The sequence below is a fragment of the Meleagris gallopavo genome, chromosome 16 (genome assembly GCF_905368555.1).
Source record: "Meleagris gallopavo chromosome 16, MGAL_WU_HG_1.1, whole genome shotgun sequence".
Classification (NCBI taxonomy): Eukaryota; Metazoa; Chordata; class Aves; order Galliformes; family Phasianidae; genus Meleagris; species Meleagris gallopavo.
In genome coordinates, this window is record NC_139419.1 from 6,459,877 (window position 1) to 6,478,687 (window position 18,811).

General features: G+C 46.0%; 2 protein-coding genes across 2 annotated transcripts; one reads left to right on the forward strand and one right to left on the reverse strand.

Annotated features, from left to right (window-relative positions):
• Window positions 1-47: 47 nt before the first annotated feature.
• E4F1 (E4F transcription factor 1) lies at window positions 48-7,902 on the forward strand. The gene is made up of 14 exons (XM_085237281.1): window positions 48-471; window positions 611-741; window positions 840-936; window positions 1,278-1,483; window positions 1,696-1,816; window positions 2,098-2,250; window positions 2,580-2,746; window positions 3,177-3,401; window positions 3,710-3,815; window positions 4,119-4,336; window positions 4,672-4,870; window positions 5,300-5,460; window positions 6,088-6,150; window positions 6,794-7,902. The coding sequence occupies exons 1-14, from the start codon at window positions 324-326 to the stop codon at window positions 7,139-7,141; spliced, it is 2,343 nt and encodes a 780-aa protein (XP_085093407.1). The 5' UTR covers window positions 48-323; the 3' UTR covers window positions 7,142-7,902.
• Window positions 7,903-9,114: 1,212 nt separating this feature from the next.
• Window positions 9,115-14,914, reverse strand: ZDHHC4 (zDHHC palmitoyltransferase 4). Its single transcript, XM_085237292.1, has 6 exons — window positions 14,400-14,914; window positions 12,707-12,780; window positions 11,410-11,588; window positions 11,184-11,309; window positions 10,311-10,555; window positions 9,115-9,744 (listed from the first exon to the last, which is right to left on the reverse strand). Exons 1-6 carry the CDS (start codon window positions 14,520-14,522, stop codon window positions 9,460-9,462), a joined length of 1,032 nt encoding a protein of 343 aa, XP_085093418.1. The 5' UTR covers window positions 14,523-14,914; the 3' UTR covers window positions 9,115-9,459.
• Between the last annotated feature and the right edge of the window lie 3,897 nt (window positions 14,915-18,811).

The following is an 18,811-nucleotide window of genomic DNA, read 5'->3' on the forward strand; positions in this document are numbered from 1 at the left end:
GCCCCGCTCCCCGCGCGCCGCGGTTGGCCGGCAGCGGGTGGTCGTCCGAGCCCGTTGGGCGGCCCCGCCGCGAGCCCCCCTCGCTCCGCCGCCTCGCGTAGTAAGCCGTTAGGCTCGGGTTCATGGGGACGCGGGGTCAAAGGTCAGCGAGGGGCGCGCGAGGGCGCCGCCCGAAGGTCGTCGGACCGACAGCGCTCCCGGAACCCCCGCTCGGGGCCGCGTTCCCCGCCGAGCCCCTCCGGCCGCCGTCCCGCGGCACGCGGCCCGTTGTTATGACGACACGGCCGTAAAGCCGCCATCTTGGCGGTGCGGCGCGTTGCGACATGGAGGCCGCGGTGGCAACGAACGCGGGGCCGGCGGCGCTTACGGCAGCCGCGGCCGAGGAGCGGGAGGGGGCGGCGGCCGCGGGCTCCGGGCCCGGCGCCGGGTCCGGCGCCTTCCTCGGCCTCTCGGCGCCCTTCGGCGAGGAAGGTACCGGCGGGGCCCGGGCGGAGCGGGGCCGGGGGGCGGCGGGGACCCGGCCGCGACGGGCCCAGTAGGAGCGCCGGCAGCTCCGGTTTGGGCGCGATCCCCGCGATATCCGAACCCGCCGACCGAATTTACGTTGCAGACGAGGATGACGTGCACAAGTGCGGGCGCTGCCAGGCGGAGTTCACCTCTCTGGAGGAGTTCGTGCAGCACAAGATCCAGAAGCGCTGCCAGCGCGGCCCGGAGCCGGCCCTGGGCCCCGACGGACCGAAGGTGACAGCGGGTCCCGGTGCCCGTCCCGAGGGCTGAGGGCAGCGCGGTGACTTCGGAGGGCTCGGCCCCTCCTGCTGACACTATCTGCGCCCCCACAGGTCGTTCCCGCGGTCGAGGAGTCCATAACCGTTGCTCATATCGTTGTTGAAGCATCCTCGATAGCAGAGGAGATCGGCAATGCATCAGCTATCGTAGGTGAGCGTGATGCTGCCTTTGTGCACTGTGTTAGGGGGTGGTTTGCTTTTCCAGCATCCTTCCCTGTGTTATCTGTGCTGTGGCCCATAAATGACATTTCTGTTTTATGCTCTCGGGGCTGGGCATTGTCCTGACATGCAAAAGCCATCCTTAGATCTAAGCTTTCACTCCAAAGTGTCTATTCTAATATCAGTAATACAAACTTTACAAAGACAAGCGTTCCAGGGTTAAGGCATCTGTTTTTTTCCTTCCTACCACTTGAAATTCTGGAGCAATACGTTGGTCCTAGGTAGGCACGTAAAGCTGTCTTTTGTACAGAACGGTCTGTGTCCTTTTCCCAGGTAGCGGGCACATAAAAGAAGTCATTGTGGCAGGAGACCATGTTTTTGAAAACCCAAATGGTCACGTTGATGGCGATGTCACTGAAGAACAAGGCAACCCCGATGATCAGGAGCAGGATATTGCCACAGAGCTGATAAAGGTTAAGCTTCTGGTCAACAAAGAAGGGCGGTATGTGTGTGAGTTGTGCCAGAAGACATTTAAAACAGTAAGTGTAACTTCTATGCTGTTTGGGTTAGCATTCTATTGAGGCTAGCTGTTATACTAAGACAAGACTTGATAACAACATGCTTTTCTACAGTGTGATACACTTTGAAATTAGAACTTCACCTCTGAAAAAGAACATTTTTGCTCTTTTTCATTGAAATGTAAAATATTTATCTTGTTGAGACTTCTTTCAAAATGTGATTTCTACCCCAGGCAAGCATCCTCAAAGCTCACATGATCACTCACAGCAGCAGAAAGGACTATGAATGTAAACTCTGTGGAACTTCCTTTAGGACAAAGGGGTCTCTGATTCGACACCATCGGCGTCATACTGGTAAGAGAACTTCAGATTGCCCCTTCTTGCTGGAGTGCACTCTGTGTTGTTATCCAGCATACTTCAGTGGAGTTTATTGCTGCTTTCCATCTTCCACTGAGCTGAGTTGAGTCTGTTGAGTTCCCCGATGTCTGGGATGCTGGGAGGCAGTGCAGGGTTGTGAGATAAGCGTAATCTGCTTGCTGTAAGTAGTTAAAAGCACTTTTCTGTAAGTCCGTCACACAGAACTTAAACTGGCAGCTGTTGGTTTAATACTGTTATTTTGATTCTGTCATTCCCAGATGAAAGACCTTACAAATGTAAGAAATGTGGGAAAAGCTTCCGGGAATCAGGAGCGTTGACTCGGCATCTGAAATCTCTGACACCTTGCACTGAAAAAATTCGCTTCAACATGAACAAGGAAATAGTGGTCAATAAAGATGATTTGCCCACAGGTCAGTGATGCTGTGAATAACTGCCTTGTGTCTGATAAAACCAAGCATGCTCCTGGCATTTGAACTATATGTTGTTTTTCATTTAAGAAACATTTTGCATTGACAGTCAGTTTCTCTTTTACACCAGAAAATGTCCTTTTTTATATAGATCAAAACTATTAACCCAAAGTGCACATAGTTGATGCCAGGCTATAAAGAATGTTTGAGAATCTGTTACAAGAATGGTTTTAACAGGCTACTTCACATTCTAAAACACATTTATTGTAGGGTGCAGTAAATGGATGAGGGGTGGGCAGTACATCAGGTGATTCATTCTACTTTTCTTGAAGGATCCTGTAGTTCAAACTCAGAAACTGTTCCATCAGTAGCGAGTGAATCCATTGAGGCCTCACCTGTGATTCATCTAGTGACAGATGCAAAAGGCAATGTTCTTCATGAGGTCCATGTCCAAATGCAGGAGCTTCCTGTTGTAGATGCAAAATCTCTGGATGAAGATGTGAGTGTTATTTCTCTTGAATATCGTGTATTTTATGCAAGAAGTAGTTTGAAGGGTTTTACCTCGTGAAATTTTCTTAGGTGCTAAGTATAAATCTGTGCAGTGAAAAATAAATGGATAATTAGCTCCTCTCTCATCTGAAAGCAAAGAAGGCAAACTCTGCTTTGACCTTGTTTGAGTGTGGAGCATACACTGAGATGCATAGGGTCCCTTACTGGATGATGCAAAATGTGAGAAGCTGTTTACATTGATCATGCACTGCTGCAAGACACCAACAGAAGCAAAAGCTTATTTCTTGAATGTTGTCAGAGTACAGATTGGTCTCATCTTCCCAGTTTAAGATCATTCTCTTTTTGATTTTTCAACCAAATATCACAAAAAGCCTGTGCATTAGTTGTACTAAGTTTTGGACTGTTTATTCCTCTCGCAGTCACATCCTAAGGAGCTGCCATGTGAGGGGGAAACAAACAGTGAGAATCTGCTGAGGCAGGCCATGAGGAATTCTGGCATTGTGATAGAGAGAGTTGCTGTGGAGGAAATGCAGAAGGCAGATGAGCCTGCTGTAGCTGCTACAGAAGAAATAAAAAATGAAGTGGTGGAAGCAGAAGAGGAGCCATGTGGGGAACAGCATGCTGAAGTAGAACCATCAGAGCCTGTATGTTTGCACTTTGTAAATTAATTTCTTAATCTTCTGTGCCTGCACCTGGCTGTGAACAGTAGTGTAATTCTGACCACCCTGCACATTATCTTCCATGCATCTCTCCCTGTCCCTTTGTCTCTGTGCCAATTTTTATTGCATGCTTTTCATGCATGTTAGTGCACGCTCCTGTTAGCAATACCAATCTTTTTTGGGATGGATGGGGCTGAAAGCTGGAGTATTTAATTGGGAATTTAGTTACTAAAACTTACTATATGCAGCAGTAAAAAAAAAAGATATATACTGTACCATTTTCTTTCCAATAGACAGATGCAGAAAGAACAAACGGCTACAAAAGTTACATTTGCCCTCACTGTAATGAAGCTTTTAGTGAAGCTGCTTCCCTTGAAACGCATATCAAAGGACATTTAGGTAAGGCTGTAATGCACAGCTGTTGTCTAAAATGTATCCTCTTACCATGATCTTGAACACAGTGTAGTTTTCATTGTTTCACATTCTTTGCCTTTACACAAACATCAGCCATACAAATTCTGTTGATACTTAACACAAAACACGAAAAGATCAGAGCAATGGTTTTTGTTATTCTTTTACACTTTCTTCTAGAGCTTAGCAAAAAGGCTTCATGCTGCCAGACCTGCCTGGAATCTGCAGAAGTAGAATTTTGTGAAGGGGTCAATTTAAAGCATTTCTGTCATTAATGCTTTCTCTCTCTAGATTACAAGCCTTTTAAGTGCGAGGAATGTGGCAAAGAGTTCACGAAGGGCTACCTGTTAAAAAAGCATCAGGAGGTGCACGTCAATGAACGGCGTTTCCGCTGTGGAGAGTGTGGCAAGCTCTACAAGACTATTGCACATGTCAAGGGGCATCGAAGGGTGCATTCTGATGAGCGACCGTATTCCTGTCCGAAGTGTGGCAAGCGGTACAAAACCAAGGTGTGTTGCCTCGTGTCAGGTTCGCCCTGAGAGTTTCCTTTCCAGAGCTTGGGTTTGGGATAAGCTTGGAGGCTTCACTACTGAACAAACAAATGCCAGCTCCTCTCCTCTTACAAGAGCAGAAGACACTTGTATCAGTAGGGACAAGAAAGGCAGACCTAATTCATAGTTCTGATGAAACTGTTCCTTCATGTATGAAAACAAATAATACAAACATCTTTGCCATGTCTTAAGTGAGAAGTCCTCAAACACGCCGACTTTCACATGGAAAGCTAAAATACTGCTTGCTTGATTTAGTCATTCCCTTTAACTGCTTGGTACTTCTCTCTCCACAGAACGCTCAGCAAGTTCACTACCGTACGCATTTGGAGGACAAACCTTACGTGTGCCAGTACTGCAGCCGGGGCTTTCGGGAAAAGGGCTCTCTGGTCCGCCACATCCGCCATCACACGGGGGAAAAGCCTTTCAAGTGTTACAAGTGTGGGCGAGGCTTTGCAGAGCATGGCACTCTCAACAGGCACTTAAAGACCAAAGGTGAGATGGCCAAGTTTCTCTCTGTTGCAGTAAGGGCAGATGCATGTTTCTTCCGGGATCAGGTTTGGACAAATTGCTTCTTGGCAGAATGATGGTGATTTTTCTGGGTGCGAAATATTTAGAGTGGTTCTGATGATATTCATCGAAGGCCATTTATTTATCTGCATCTGTTGCTTCAAAAGAGGGGATGCAGACTTCTTGTTTTTTTGTTTTGTTTTTTCCCCAATCTACATTAATCAGTAATGAAGCATAGACCTCTTCTAGATCATTAATTGGCTTAGTAGGATTAAAGCCTGCTGATCTGGCAATTTGTCAGTGGTATCTTGTTAAAGGGGTCTCATTAGTGTTATACAGCATTTATCAGGTATTCTCATATTTGTGTTGATTATGTAAATTGTCTTTTTACTGCATTTTTGGAATCCCATTCAGGTGGCTGCCTTCTGGCTTTGAAAGAGGTGGAGGAAGTGATGGTGTCTGAAGAAAGCCAGTCAGCTGACAATTTAGCTGCAACAGTCATCTCTGAAGATCCTCATACTGTTTTGGTAGAGTTTTCTTCAGTGGTGGCAGACACTCAGGAATACATCATTGAGGTGAGAAGTGAGCAAGCAGCCTTGTTGTCCTGCACATAACTGAGGCAGGAAAACGAGGATGTAGGGAAGGCTGGCAGTAGTTAATTAGAAGGCTGAAACTAAGAACTTCTGACTATTCAAGATCTTCTGACCTCTCACACTTGCTTCAGCTTTCCTTCAACTTCAGTTTATTCTTCTCCCATTTCTAGTTAGCTTATTTTTTCTGAAACAGTTTTTGTGACCATCAAAAAGCAACAGTTGATGCATTTCGCTTTCTCCTCCTTTGTGACAGGGAGCCAGCTCTTACCTGTGCAGAATAACAGTCCATTCACTGAGTCTGTTTAGTGCTGCCAGTAAACACTGGGGCTGCTACTAATAGGAGAAAAATCTGCCAGTTGGCAGAATCCTGCTGAGAGAGGATGTCCTCTTTCAGTTATTTCTGAGCACTCTGCATTACTGTGAAGTAGCCATTTATAATGAGGTTTGGAGAAAAATTTAAGGAGTTGTCTCTAGAGTAGTTACTGCATTGTGGGGGAAAACAGGATGATTTTATAAAAGATCTTGCTATCTTTTATCTTGGAAATAGAATTTAAAAAAAAAAACAAACTAATAATCTAAAAGAGGAATCATCCTATTTTGTCTTTCAAGACTGCTACTGAAGATATGGAGACCAGTGAAGCTACTGAAATAATGGAGGGAACAAGACATGAGGTAAAGCAGCCACTTACTTAAACTGTTCTTTCTGTGACTCCCCTCTAAGTGTAATGAACTACTCTGAGTGTCTGGAAGTCATGCTAAATAAGCAATTCTGCAGACTTGTCTGTATAAAACAATAATAGTGACCATACCAAGTTTGAACAAAGCTCTGTCTATCCCCAGACCCTCTCAGTGATGGAGGCTGGTAACCTGTAGTTCTTAGTACATCAGGCTGTAGCTGCTGGCTAAGTAGAACTGTACAATGCCACTTCAGCCTTGAGAAATTATCCTCCTTTATGAATTCCTGAAGGCTAGAAATAATGACTGTGGCAAAATCAGAGACTCCTCAGTTGTAGCCAGCCTGTCTTGAACTACTAAGTGTGCACCGTTAAGATTTTGCCACAAACTGTACTTTGACTTAAGTCCAGGAAGTACCCTGCTGGCAAAACATCTTCAGTAACACAAGGTACGTGTTCTAAGACTCTGCTTTTCTTGGGTTCATGACAGCTTCAGGGAGCAGCAGGAGGAAATGGGAACTAAATGCTGCTTGCTGTACTACACTGCTGATCATCAAACATGGTTTTCAGCTATGATGATGACTGTACTCTTACTGTGCAACACATCAGGAAATAACGTGGCTACTTTTCTCACAATGTAGGTTGACAGTCACATTATGAAGGTTGTGCAACAAATAGTAAATCAAGCAAACTCTGGTCACCAGATCATCGTCCAGAATGTCACCGTAGCAGAAAACTCCGAAGTAACCACAGATGCTGCAGACACCATCACCATTGCAACCCCTGAAAGCCTCACAGAGCAGGTCGCTATGACGCTGGCTTCTGCCATTGGAGAAGGAGCAGTGCTGACAACAGAAGGTAGCATCGAGACAGAAGAAGCAACAGTGACAATGGTGGCATCAGAGGACATTGAAATAATGGAACATACAGGAGAGTTTGTTATTGCCTCCCAAGAAGGGGAGGTGGAAGTCCAGACTGTGATTGTGTAATGAACAGCATGCAGCTACTGACAGATGTTAAACTTACTGTTTTTCTCCTGGCTGGGGAGTTTGATCAGAACTAGGTTTGCCATTACAGTTGCTCAGAGAGGAAGAGAGTGCTTCTATAGGTAAATGGCTTAACAGGACGGTACAGCCCTGAGATGTTTTCTGTTTAAAATGGAAATGACAGTAGTTAAAGCCCTCTGCGTGGGTTTACTCTGAAGGTGACCACTATGCCATATTTGACAGTCTCAGTTTTTTGTGCAGCTCCCTCAAATAAAAGAAATTCCTTTGCAAAGCATTTACCTCTGACCACAGAACAGTAGCATCTTGGTGTTCAAAGGATTCAGAAAGTGAAGCAAGTATGTAGGTCGCATAAGAGATGACTAAAATTAATCATATGCATTTTAAACAAACCAAGAAAACCAAACCTAAGGAGTTCTGGTGTGCATTTACCACCAGTCAAACGCTTTCATGCCTTTAACCTCACTACTTTACTCCTCCTAAGGCATGGTACTGCAGTATTTTTTCTTTTTTTTTTTTTTTAAAGTATTTTATATCCTGGACAAGTAGCCTTATGTACTGGTCTATAAAGAATGCATCATTGTACCCTTGCAAAGCCAGACAGGCTACTCTGAGAGCTAGTCTGTTGGTGTGTAAAGCCATATTGTACATTAATTTTTTAGGACCATATATGGATTTGTAATTGCATATTGTACAGATTAGGCATGTAAATACATTTTTAAAAATAAAGTTATTTAAAGTTCTTACTACACTTTTCCTATTATTTCTGCTATATTATCACTCAGAAGAATTTCTAGAAGGAGAAAAGAACAGGGCATATAACATGCTTAAGAAACTCTCATCCTTTGGTGAGTCAAAAACAAGTTTTCACCCCAAGCAAATCTCAGATCTGTGCCTCTGCTTTTGGAGATCTTTCAAGTGATCTACAGCTAAATTCCAGTCAGAGGGATTATAGGCTACTTTCATAGCCATACATTTACTTATCTCTTTGATGGTTAAGTCAGAGGGTGGTTTGTTGTTTTTTTTTTTTTGGAAGTCCAGTGATAAGGTGCCCTTCAGAGTTCACCTAGAGAATTCCCAGTACAGAAGTGGAAACCCATATTACTGCTATACTTCTAATGGGGTCTGTTTTGTGAACGCAGGAGGGCAGCCCAAGAAACAGCTTCAGCTGCTGTTAGCTTCCCTTGCAGCAAAATGCCAGAAATGCAAAGAAATACCTACAGCAGGGTCAGAATTTCAAACAGCAGAATGAAAATGAAAAATGCCAGAAGGATTAAGTTTGTAATCTGCCAGAACCTGCATCTCCAGAGCTCAACCACCATTTTTAATACTCTTTCAGGATGCTGAAATTTTATCAGAAGTGCACCATTTTAGCTAAAGCAGCACCTTGTGAAATTGATGAGAACGGGCATCAAAAGAGATTCAGCAGCTAAGGAGCAGCACTTGTAGCTTCCTTTCTGAAAGTAAGGTGTTCCTTACCCATTCAAATTTACAGTGTAACACTGATTCTGCAAACTGCTGAATCTGAGTATTCCTGTTTTTTAGCTGAATATATGCAACTCCTACATACTGTTAATAGGTTGGCCAAACAAAGGTACTCACAAAAAGATGAAGCTTCTTCAGAGCTCACAACAGCTTTGTTAGCTCTTCCCTTGCTACTGCATAGAGAGTCACTGCAGTCTGTTGGCCCACACTTGCACCTCCATGCCAGCAAGTTTGTTACCAGGACTTCTAACAGCATCTCACTGAGTAACTTAAATAGAGTTCTGCTGAGGTACTGTTAATTAGAATATTGCTGTCAGCTGTGATCTTTCTGCAGAGCAAACACAGTGTAAGTAACAGACAAATCAGTGCATTCAGACATTTACCACTTCCACGTGTGTGATATTGTTATGTTCCTCGAAGGTCTCCTGCAGGAAGATGTACATAAGATATACTAAAGTAACTCAGGAATTCCATTTGCCAATTACACCGTGGCATATATTTTGCAGCATACAAACAGTAACCATGTATATAAGTTCATTGTGTACGTGTACCTTAGCTGAACCTAACTCGAGTACAGCAAGCTTCTGGACTGCAGTTGTGTCCGAGAAGACAAACAGGTTGCTTTCACAGCTGATCTGAGTAGTGTTACAGACAACCTTGCAGGTGCTCCAGCATTTTCTTTCTGGAAAACTGATCACATGAGAAGTTTCCAACTAATTAAATTATTTTTTTTTTCTTATTTGAACAAAGTTCCCTGTGGTATCAAAGCACATTTTACAAAAAGTAAAAAAATAACAATGCAATAAAGAGTATTATCTTCATTTTTTCTTCTTTCTTTCCAGCACTGCAGGAGACTTAAAGATTTCCTTTAAATTCATCCAGACTCCTTTAGTATAAGCATTTTTGTAGACAGCTTTTCTGTCACAAGGCTGCGATGTTAGATGATGGGAATGCCTGTATCTTCTGAATTTATACCATTCATTGAAAGTTTGGTTGGTTAAGGCCAAGTATAGGTTGAAACAGAAGTATGCACCCAGTATAAGCGTGAGAAGAATAACAAAACCAAGCATGAAGACAATCCTAGGAAAAGTCAAGAAAAGGTGCTGCAAAGAAAAGAAAATAATGATTTGGTTATAAAGCTGGGCTATTAAATCACATGGCTTAAGAGAATAAAGCGTTCGCTACGTATCACCTCACTGCCATACTACAGAAGTGGATGAAGGGAATGAAAAGCAAAATGACTGAAGTACCAGAGTGACTCAGCCACTCTTTGCTTAAATGTGTGAGAAAATATCTGAGGATCTAAATTCCAGGGCAGGAGGGTCCTGCTTTAACATACTGATCTCAAGGATTGGTGGCCGTTTTCTAAATGGAACTAAAATAGATGGTCATTGGAACATAGTGATTTTCATGTATCAGATCTGCCGAGTTAAAGCAGTTGAGACACAAAAATCCAAAGAATGAGAATGGGAACAAAATGCTACGAGAAAAATTCCATATTGTTAAAGTATCCTTCAGTTTTCTAAACCTAAATAGCTGTGTAAGTTAGTAAAAAACTGCCATCTGTTTACATTCTGCCTGTGAGAACAGGCAGACTTGAAGATCTCCATAGGCAAAGACACAGATAAATCTTTTTATAGGGTTAAGAGCCCAGCTAGTGTAAGCTTACCTGGACAAGAAAGAAAATCTCAACAGCGTGCTCCTGTCCTTGGTCATCAATGTAACTCCCATGCATCATATTTGACAGCAGCACCACTTGGATGAGAAATGCTGTAGTGATGATTGCAATGGTTGCAGCCATCACAGTCAGTGTGAAGAGGTAGAGGAAGAAATACTTTGCATTGAAGGCACCGATGCAGTTGTTGACCCACACACAGTGGTGATCAAAACGATGTACACAGATATTACAAAAACCTGATCAAAAGTGAGCAACAAGACAAGTCAGTTATTTGATTTTAAGTGATCGACTCAATTTTTACACAGTTTAGGACAGCTTTGCATTCAAGAAAAAAAATGAGAATTGCAGTCATGATTTAGGTGGTAGTGTAAATTAAAGGAAATTCAACTACTTACCACCAAATAAACAACAAAGATGTGTACCTCATTTCTTAATTTTATTTACCAAGACTAGAGCTCAAGCATTTGCTTTCTCTGGCAGTACTGCCTAACATAGCACGTGAAAGGTAGAGACTGTGGCTAGCTTGCTTTATTTTAGATGATGATAACAGCAACAAATTCTGCTAGAAAAACAAGAAATTCTGAGCTCTTGTCAGACGGTAATTTTTATTTCACCTCTAGATGTTCAACAGCTTGTCTATCCCTGGCCCAAGGCAATACCTTCAGAACTGGTCATTTCTGTGAGAACAAATAATAGCACGAATGGGCAAAGGGCAGCTGTGATGTGGAACCCTGCTGAAACTGAACAAAATTCTACGTGCACTGAACTGGATAATAAAACAGATGTAGTACGAATTGCAATTACTGATAAAGAATTAATTTGGGAATGTATTATTTTGCTTGTCAAGGAAGTTAAAGTTCTTACTGCAATGTTTTGATCTGGCTGGCTTTTCCACGTTGCATGTAGCACACACAATGCCTTTCTGAAATAATACACCATCATATGCATAAGTCTTCACCAGTGACGCATGATTTGATTTTGTTATTATACCTGTGAAAGAAACAAGACAAAAAAGTAGAAGTATTGGTATTAGCAACATTTAAAGGTTCTATTTTCAAACAGCCACAGTCCAAATTCAGCATGAGCTTACCAGGATTGGCACAGGAGCACAGAATGAAGCAGCCCATGTTCCCAAGCAGCAGCAGGTAGGGCAGCAGCAGCAGCACGAGGTGGAACTCCAGCTCCCAGCAGTAAACAAACACTTCCCATGTGTATTCAGCATAAACTGCTGCTTGCAAGGCTATGTGCAGGACAACAAACAAATAGTTTCTGCAACAGCAAGGAGATGGTCTAGTTAATATTCAGCATCCTGATCAACAGATCAAATAGGCTCAGTGAAGACTTTCCAAATGCAAGGAGACACCTCCTTCAGGTTTTCAAGCCAGCACAGATTGCATATTAAGTATTCGCTCCACCCAGGAGCTTCACCTTCTCTTCTTCACACTCCTTTAAATATGCCAGCTAAACTCACATCCATTATCAGCACATCCTTTGGATTAATTTCCACCAGCTAGTCAAGCGCAGTCTCACAGTCCCCTGGTGCTGCCAAAACATGCCATAGCAATAGGCTAGAAAACATTCTGCCAAAATACATTTGCTGTGTACTGCTATGAAACAGTGAGGTGATGCAGTGGAACAGTGTGCTTGAAGGATCAAACTGCCTCCAGCACAAATCGTAATCTAGCAGTGACAGCTACACCAAGCTCATTAGATAATTGCTCTGTTGCTGACTGCACATTCAACAGTGAAACCACTCTCTCTAGGGCAGTGTTAACTAACACCAGAAAATCTGCACAGCATGAAACAAACAACAGCGGTGTGCATTCAACAGCTGGAAATATTATGCCCCTGAAGTACCTGGCATACTTGAGTTGCTGCCCCCACAGGATGAGTATTTAAGAAGTCTCTGAAACAGATCTTAAAGCACCAGATTTTACAGGATGCTGCTAAATTCACCTCAATCCAGCAGGGTAGACATTGGCAGCTTCCTGTGAGCCACCTGCACATCCAGGCTGGTGGATGTAATGGGATTTGAGGGGGAGAGAGCAGGGATCACCAGCTCTGCCTGAACTCACTCTGCAGCTGCCAGGGAGTTTGCTGTAATTCTCCCATGGATGTGGTTTATCACCAGTGTGATCAACATCTGTTACAGTGGAAGCTGCTGAGATACATTATTCATCAAATATGTTCAGATATTTCAGAGTACCATCTTCCCAGCACAAGTAACAGCAAGACAACAGCCTGGCAAACCTAAATGGGAATCTGTAATCCCAGCATGCACTCCTGATGGAACGAGAACACCTAAGGATAATACTAACAGGACACCAGCAGTAATCAGAAATATTAGCAAAAAATAATGTCAAAAGCATTAAGTAAACGTGCATTACCGTGTGTGAAAGAGCCTGAGGAGCACCTTCTGTGTCACACTCTGGAGCCGAGTGGGGATTACTAATGACAGTACCTGAGGAAAATAAAAAGACTGCGTTTATCTGAATTGCACACCACTTCTTCCTCGTGCACTGTTCAAATAAAAACGTAAGTCGCTAATCCCTCAGTCATAGATCACTGCAGCCATATCACCAGGGTGGATGCTCATTTCTGGGGGCACACGAGCTCCTGATAGGCATGTTGCTGGGGGTTTCAAAAGGGGAGAGAGGTTCCACATTCTTGGGAGCCCAGCAGGCACAAACAAACGTATCTGGGTTAATGTGTGAAAGTTATAAGGAGCTTTTATCAGGTTATAGAGTGTGTAACTGGCTAAGCAGGGGATAGAACTGAGCAATTTCTGAACTACAATATGCTTCATTGGGACATCTGACAGATGTGAGGGGAGATAAGCAAAGAGATAAAGCCTGTTGTCCTCCAGAAAGATCAACAATCAAATATGCAGAACCAAAAAGCAAAGCAACAAACCAACAACACACACCCCAGTTCCTTCAGCTACAGCTCAGTTTGACAGCTCCACATCTGCCTAATTGGCATTTCAAAAACAGCCAGACACGGGGAAGAAGAAAACTGCCTGTCTTCATTCAGCGGGATCCTCTGCAACTGTGTGTGACTGGGGAATTGTTTGGCTCTGCTGTTCAGAAAATGACATCTCTATAGCAACGCTCTGCTTTATCAGTGGAAGAAATAGAGCAGCTGAGCCTATTTCTAGCAGGCAGGGAAAGAAAACACAGTCACAGCTTTTTATCTCGGATGCAAAAGACCAGAAGGAAAAAGACATATGTAGAGTTGAGAAGATGCTAAATATTTTTCTTTTAACTGGTATGCCTCTTATCAGCAGCTCTAGTTACAAGTCTTTTTAAAAGAGGCTGCATAGTGCAGCAAGGTGACACGCTACAGACAGAGCCACACACAACCTATCACACAATTGCAGAATGCAAACTACATCAGCTGCGTGTTAATTACAGCCTAACCTTATATTCAAACCCATTATTTCCTCACACACAGAACATCACTTCCTTGCAATTCAGACATTTCCTAGAGCAAAGCAAATTGCTCTCAGGGAGGTGACAGAGGTACGAGGGGATGAGAGCCGTACAGTGAGCATAACCGCCCTGCACAACTGGAGCCCAGCGAGCAGACGGGTGGGAGATGTTGCAGGGCTGGGAACAGCTGTGCTGTGTGCACGTGGGTGACTTCCCAACACACAGAATAGCGTAAAGGATCTCAAAGAAGCGCAGCAAATGATTGCAACGTGCTTCCAGACTTTTCATTCATTAGGGCCAGATATAAAAAAAGATAAAATAAAGTGCCTAGAGACACTATTTAGGACTACCTTTCTTCACGCACACCAGTATCAGTTGTATTTCTCCAAATGGGGAGCTTAGCTGCTGACTGCTACATTTCACACACGTACCGATTAAGAAATGCGGGGAAACAAGACATTTCTCTCCACCGCGGTGTGGAGCATTTTGTACAGCAAAATGCTGGTACTGGGAACAAAATAGGATCAAACCGCACAAGTTCAATAACTGCCTTATCCCTTCCCTGGCAATACCGCCTTAGTGTAAAGCTGTTCCCCCAGCCCCGCCCCGCGGCCCCGCTTCGGAGCCCCCCGCCGTGCTCAGCCCTTACCTGGCCGGCACTGCGGACCGCCCTGCCCAGGCGGCCGCCCCCGCTGCCCGCGTGGCTGCAGTACAGCGCGGCGACGGCGAGCACGAGGCACAGGTAGAGCAGCAGGAGCGGCAGAAAGTCCATGCGCGGCTCCGAGGGCCGGGGCCGCAGGGAGGGCCGCGCCGGAGCCGGAGAGCACCGCGATCCTCGGCCGCCCCGGAACTGCGGATCGAGACGGACGCTCGGGACGGCACGGCACGGCACGGCACGGCACGGCACGGCTCGGCTCGGCTCGGCACAGCTCGGCTGCACCCGGAAGCGGCGGCTGCGCCTGCAGTGCCGGGGCGGCTTCGGCGGGGAGAGGCCCGCAGGCGCTGCGCGGCGCTGAGCTCCTGCCCGGCCCTCGTCCTGTGTCCGCAGAGCGAACCGAGGACGAAAGCAGGCGAAATAAAAGCGAAAGCTCTCGTGTGGGAGCGCTGTGCGGTTCTCGCGGTCCTGCGTGGCCCCGCGCGGGTGCAGCTTTGTGAGGTTGCTGAAAAGCCCTCGTGTTTGCTGCTTCTGGGGTATTTGGTTTCCTGGTTTCTAACAGGAGCTCCAAGTGTTACACTGCTGTTTAACAGTGAATCGAAGAAACTTAACAGCAAAGTTTTGTTTTCGTTCAGCCAGGTGTTCCTTATTACAGCGCTGGGAAGCACTGGGGGTATTTCCACCATGAGCACTTCAAATTCTCCATTATATGGTACATATTCATCAATTACACTTGAAATAATTAACGTATACGCACCTATCTCAGGTAGTGGTTTATGAGGTTTCCACTCTTCTATTCCACAGTCTCTTCTACTCCCTGGCATCCTTCTAGCATCATGACAGTCCAACCAACTGTTCCTTCATCCTGTGGTCTTCCTCACTCATCCTCTATACGGACTTTCTTCACTGATGCAATGCTCGGTAGGAGGATGCAAATTAAAAGTAATTCATAAGTACCAAAATCATAACATTTTCTCACTCAGCACTTGGCTGTTATTTCCAGATATCTGCTCATCCTTGGGTAGAAATAAGTTTGGCAACCTGTATTTTAATGATATATACTGGGGTACTGGAAGATGAGGATAGAGGGGGGAATCTTGATGTCTGCCTGTTGCCTCCCAACCAGCTCCCACAGTGAAACAATTCAGCCTTGTGTGGAGGCCCTGGCATCTTTTGATGTTTGATAAGCCTACTCACATCATCTCATCACTGTGTTTCTTTTGCTGAAGGTCTCTTGTTAAAACAGAATAGCCTTACAGCATGCTTTCTAGTCGGTAATGCTACATCCATAACTATTAGAGACAGCTATAAGCTATTACAGTTTTGCAAGCAAGAATTAATCACATAATACAACAATTCAGCAGCTGTATTTCTAAAAGGACACGACTAAAATATATGGTATATTTACTCCTTCGAAGCAGCTATTTCTAAAAACATGTTATAAAACATATTGTGGCCTTCTTCTTCAAAACAACAAGGAGCTTCCTCAAGAACCAGCCCTAAAATCAGGTACTGGCGCTGGGTGGGAGCGGGTGGGAGCCCAGTGCTGGCTGCTGCCCACGGCTGTTAGCTGAAACCACCCCGGCCTGGCCATGCTGCCCTGCTGCCAGCACGCAGCGATTGGGTTACTGTGCTGGGATAGTTTGCCACAGGAACTCAGCCAGGTGCTGCTGCCAGGTAACTGATCCAAAGCTCCGCGGCGCTGTGATGGTTTTGCCAGCTGATCCTCCAGGCACGCAGGTAAGGGCTGCAGGGTGCTGGGAGATGAGAAATGCGCTGGGCAGAAGGGGCTGTGGGGCGTGAGGGGCATTTCACAATTTGGATCTTGTTTTCCCTGGTGAGCTCCTTTACGGCAGCACACCGAGCTGGGGTCTGAGTGCAGCCTGGAGCAGCAATCTGCAGCCCCACACTGCACTCCTGGGTCGTCACCAAGAGCCGTTTGTGTCCTCCTGATCATAGCACACATTCTGCATAGCTCTGGGTACAGCTGTAGGTTTGGGATGTTGGAAGGAACCATACATATTTGGTGCAGTGCTGTGCTTGCCTGGGACGCTTGGGGCTGTGCCATGTTGTGCACAGCAGAGCTGCATCCTGCTCTGCTCCCAAGGCCTCCTGGGCTGTGCTGGGAGAAAAACAGCAGCAGAGGATTCAACCATAGGGTGAGCCTCAGCACAGAGCTCACTCAGCCTGAATGCTGTGAAAATCAGTTAAAAGCCTTTTCTGGTCCAAGTCTGGGAAACCTTCAAGGAACAACTTGCTATCTGTACATTCAGATTGGAAGCTCACAACTAATTTCTTGCAAAGATTAAGAAAGAACATCTCTGACAGTTGTGCCTGTTGATCAGTCAGCAGCTCAGACCCCTGACACTTCTGCAGGAGTGCACTGAGGTAGCAGCATGCTAGCACCCAGCACACCAGCAGTGATGAGCAAAGCACGGTGTGCAGCCATGGGAGCTCTGCAGCTCTCTTTCTTGAGGATTTGCCCAACCTCAGGTAGCCCATGTTTCTGGGAAGCTGCTTCATGTCACTCACCAGGAAGGCAGGATGGCTCTCTGCAGTGTGTGGGGGTGTGCTGCACCTCTGCAGCCTCCTGCTCCTGCTGGTGCTGCAGCAGGACGTGTAATACCCTAAAACCTCTTAGCATGCTAAGCCCTGGGATCCCTAAGTGCTGAGGAAGCAAAGGAGAAAATCAGAAATAACAGCTTATGGGGGAGCTGGAGGCAGCATGGGGTCTGCGCTCAGGATGTGCCCCGTTGTGAGGAGTTCTGCCCTGCTTCTGGCAGCCTGGTAGAAGCAGCGCACTGAGCAGCACTCCACAGCCAGCCCAGACCCAGTTCTGCAGCATGGTGTGGGTCGTGGGATGGACACCTCTGCAGCCTCTGTGCTCCCACCCGAATCCCAGCTCCAGGGGCTCAGAGTGCTGCATCCCACTGCTCGGCACAGCCCGTCTTCGGATTTACCCGTGTGGGTAATGGATTTCCCTCCATGGGATCTAATCTGTTGTACCTCCCTTCAGGCCCTAATCCCCTCGAGCTGCAGGCTGAGGTCAGTGCAAGGCTCAGCCAGGGCTGGCACAGCAATTGGTCCATCTGTAGTTCTCCCTGTGATAGGAATAAAGGCAATTAGGGCAGAGGGGAATAAAGGCAAGGAAAGCATTGCTGCGTGCCCGGCCTCGACTTGGAGCACCTGGGAGGGCTCAGCTGTGCCGTGAGTATATGGGGACACGGAGCAGCCAGCAGGGACCTCGCTTGGCCGTGTCACAGCAGCACAGGTGATGGAGGACAGCCGGGAACACCAGGACCTCGTGGTGGGACAGACCTGCCCCGTCGGGCTGACTGGAGAGGAATTCCGTAAGTGCTGTAGCAGTAGGATGTGGAGGTGGAAGGATGATGTGAGCATGGCCATCAGCCCCTCTGTAATGCAGTCAGCACTGTGTGGAGGAGGGCGTGTTATTATCTTTAGTGCTGGTTTCCACAGAGCATTTGGTCCTTTTTAGCACTTCCTGATGAGGATGGCACCTGCTGTGTCCTTCCAATCTGCAGAACAAGAAACTCAGAATACATTCCCAATGACACTTCAGAGTGATTCAATCTGCAGAGTTCCCCTAAGATAATTTGCCCAGATAAAATAGTCTGTTTCATTTTTGTAAACGCTTAATGTGAGTTAAGTAACATGGATGGAATAAACATGGGAATAAAAAGCATCTTCAGGCGGCTGAGATCAAATGAAGTGAAGCTCTGCATGCAAATTAATTGAGCGAGTGTCAGCAGACAGCAAATGTGCGTGCACTGCAACAGAACCTGAGGGGCCTGGGAGGACACTGGCTGTGCTGATCCCATCTGGGGCAGAACATTCTGCAGAGGTTTGGGGCCGCTTCACCCTGAGCTCTCTTCCCCACTGCATCCACCAAGTGGATCCTAATACTGAAACTAACTACAAAATGAGAATTTGGAAATCATCTTCGTGTTTCAGGGTGCTGTAGCCAGGTTAGCACAGGGACACATTGGCCTTCGCTTTCTGGGCAGAAAGGGATGTGTCGGGGGGCTGAGAGGATCTGGCAGATGCTGCTGGAAATAGGGTTTGCAGCATTGAGTATTGAAAAGAGCCACTGAATGTCAGTAGACCAGCACAGTGTGTACGAAGTAGTGACCTCTATGGACACACACAGCAGGTGCCCTGCTCCAGCGATGTCCTCATGTCCTGCATGCGATGTCCTCACTGCTAACCGTGGGAGAATAAGAACTATTTTGGGGGAAATGCAAAAGAAAATTTCCCTTCTTGGAGCATTTTGTGCCCCAGGGTGCGGGGTCATGGCACACCCAATGCGGCATCTCCAGCAGAAAGCACCACTCTGAATGGAAGGCTCCCACACCACCGCCTCCCCTTTGTGTCTTGCAGTTGCAGCC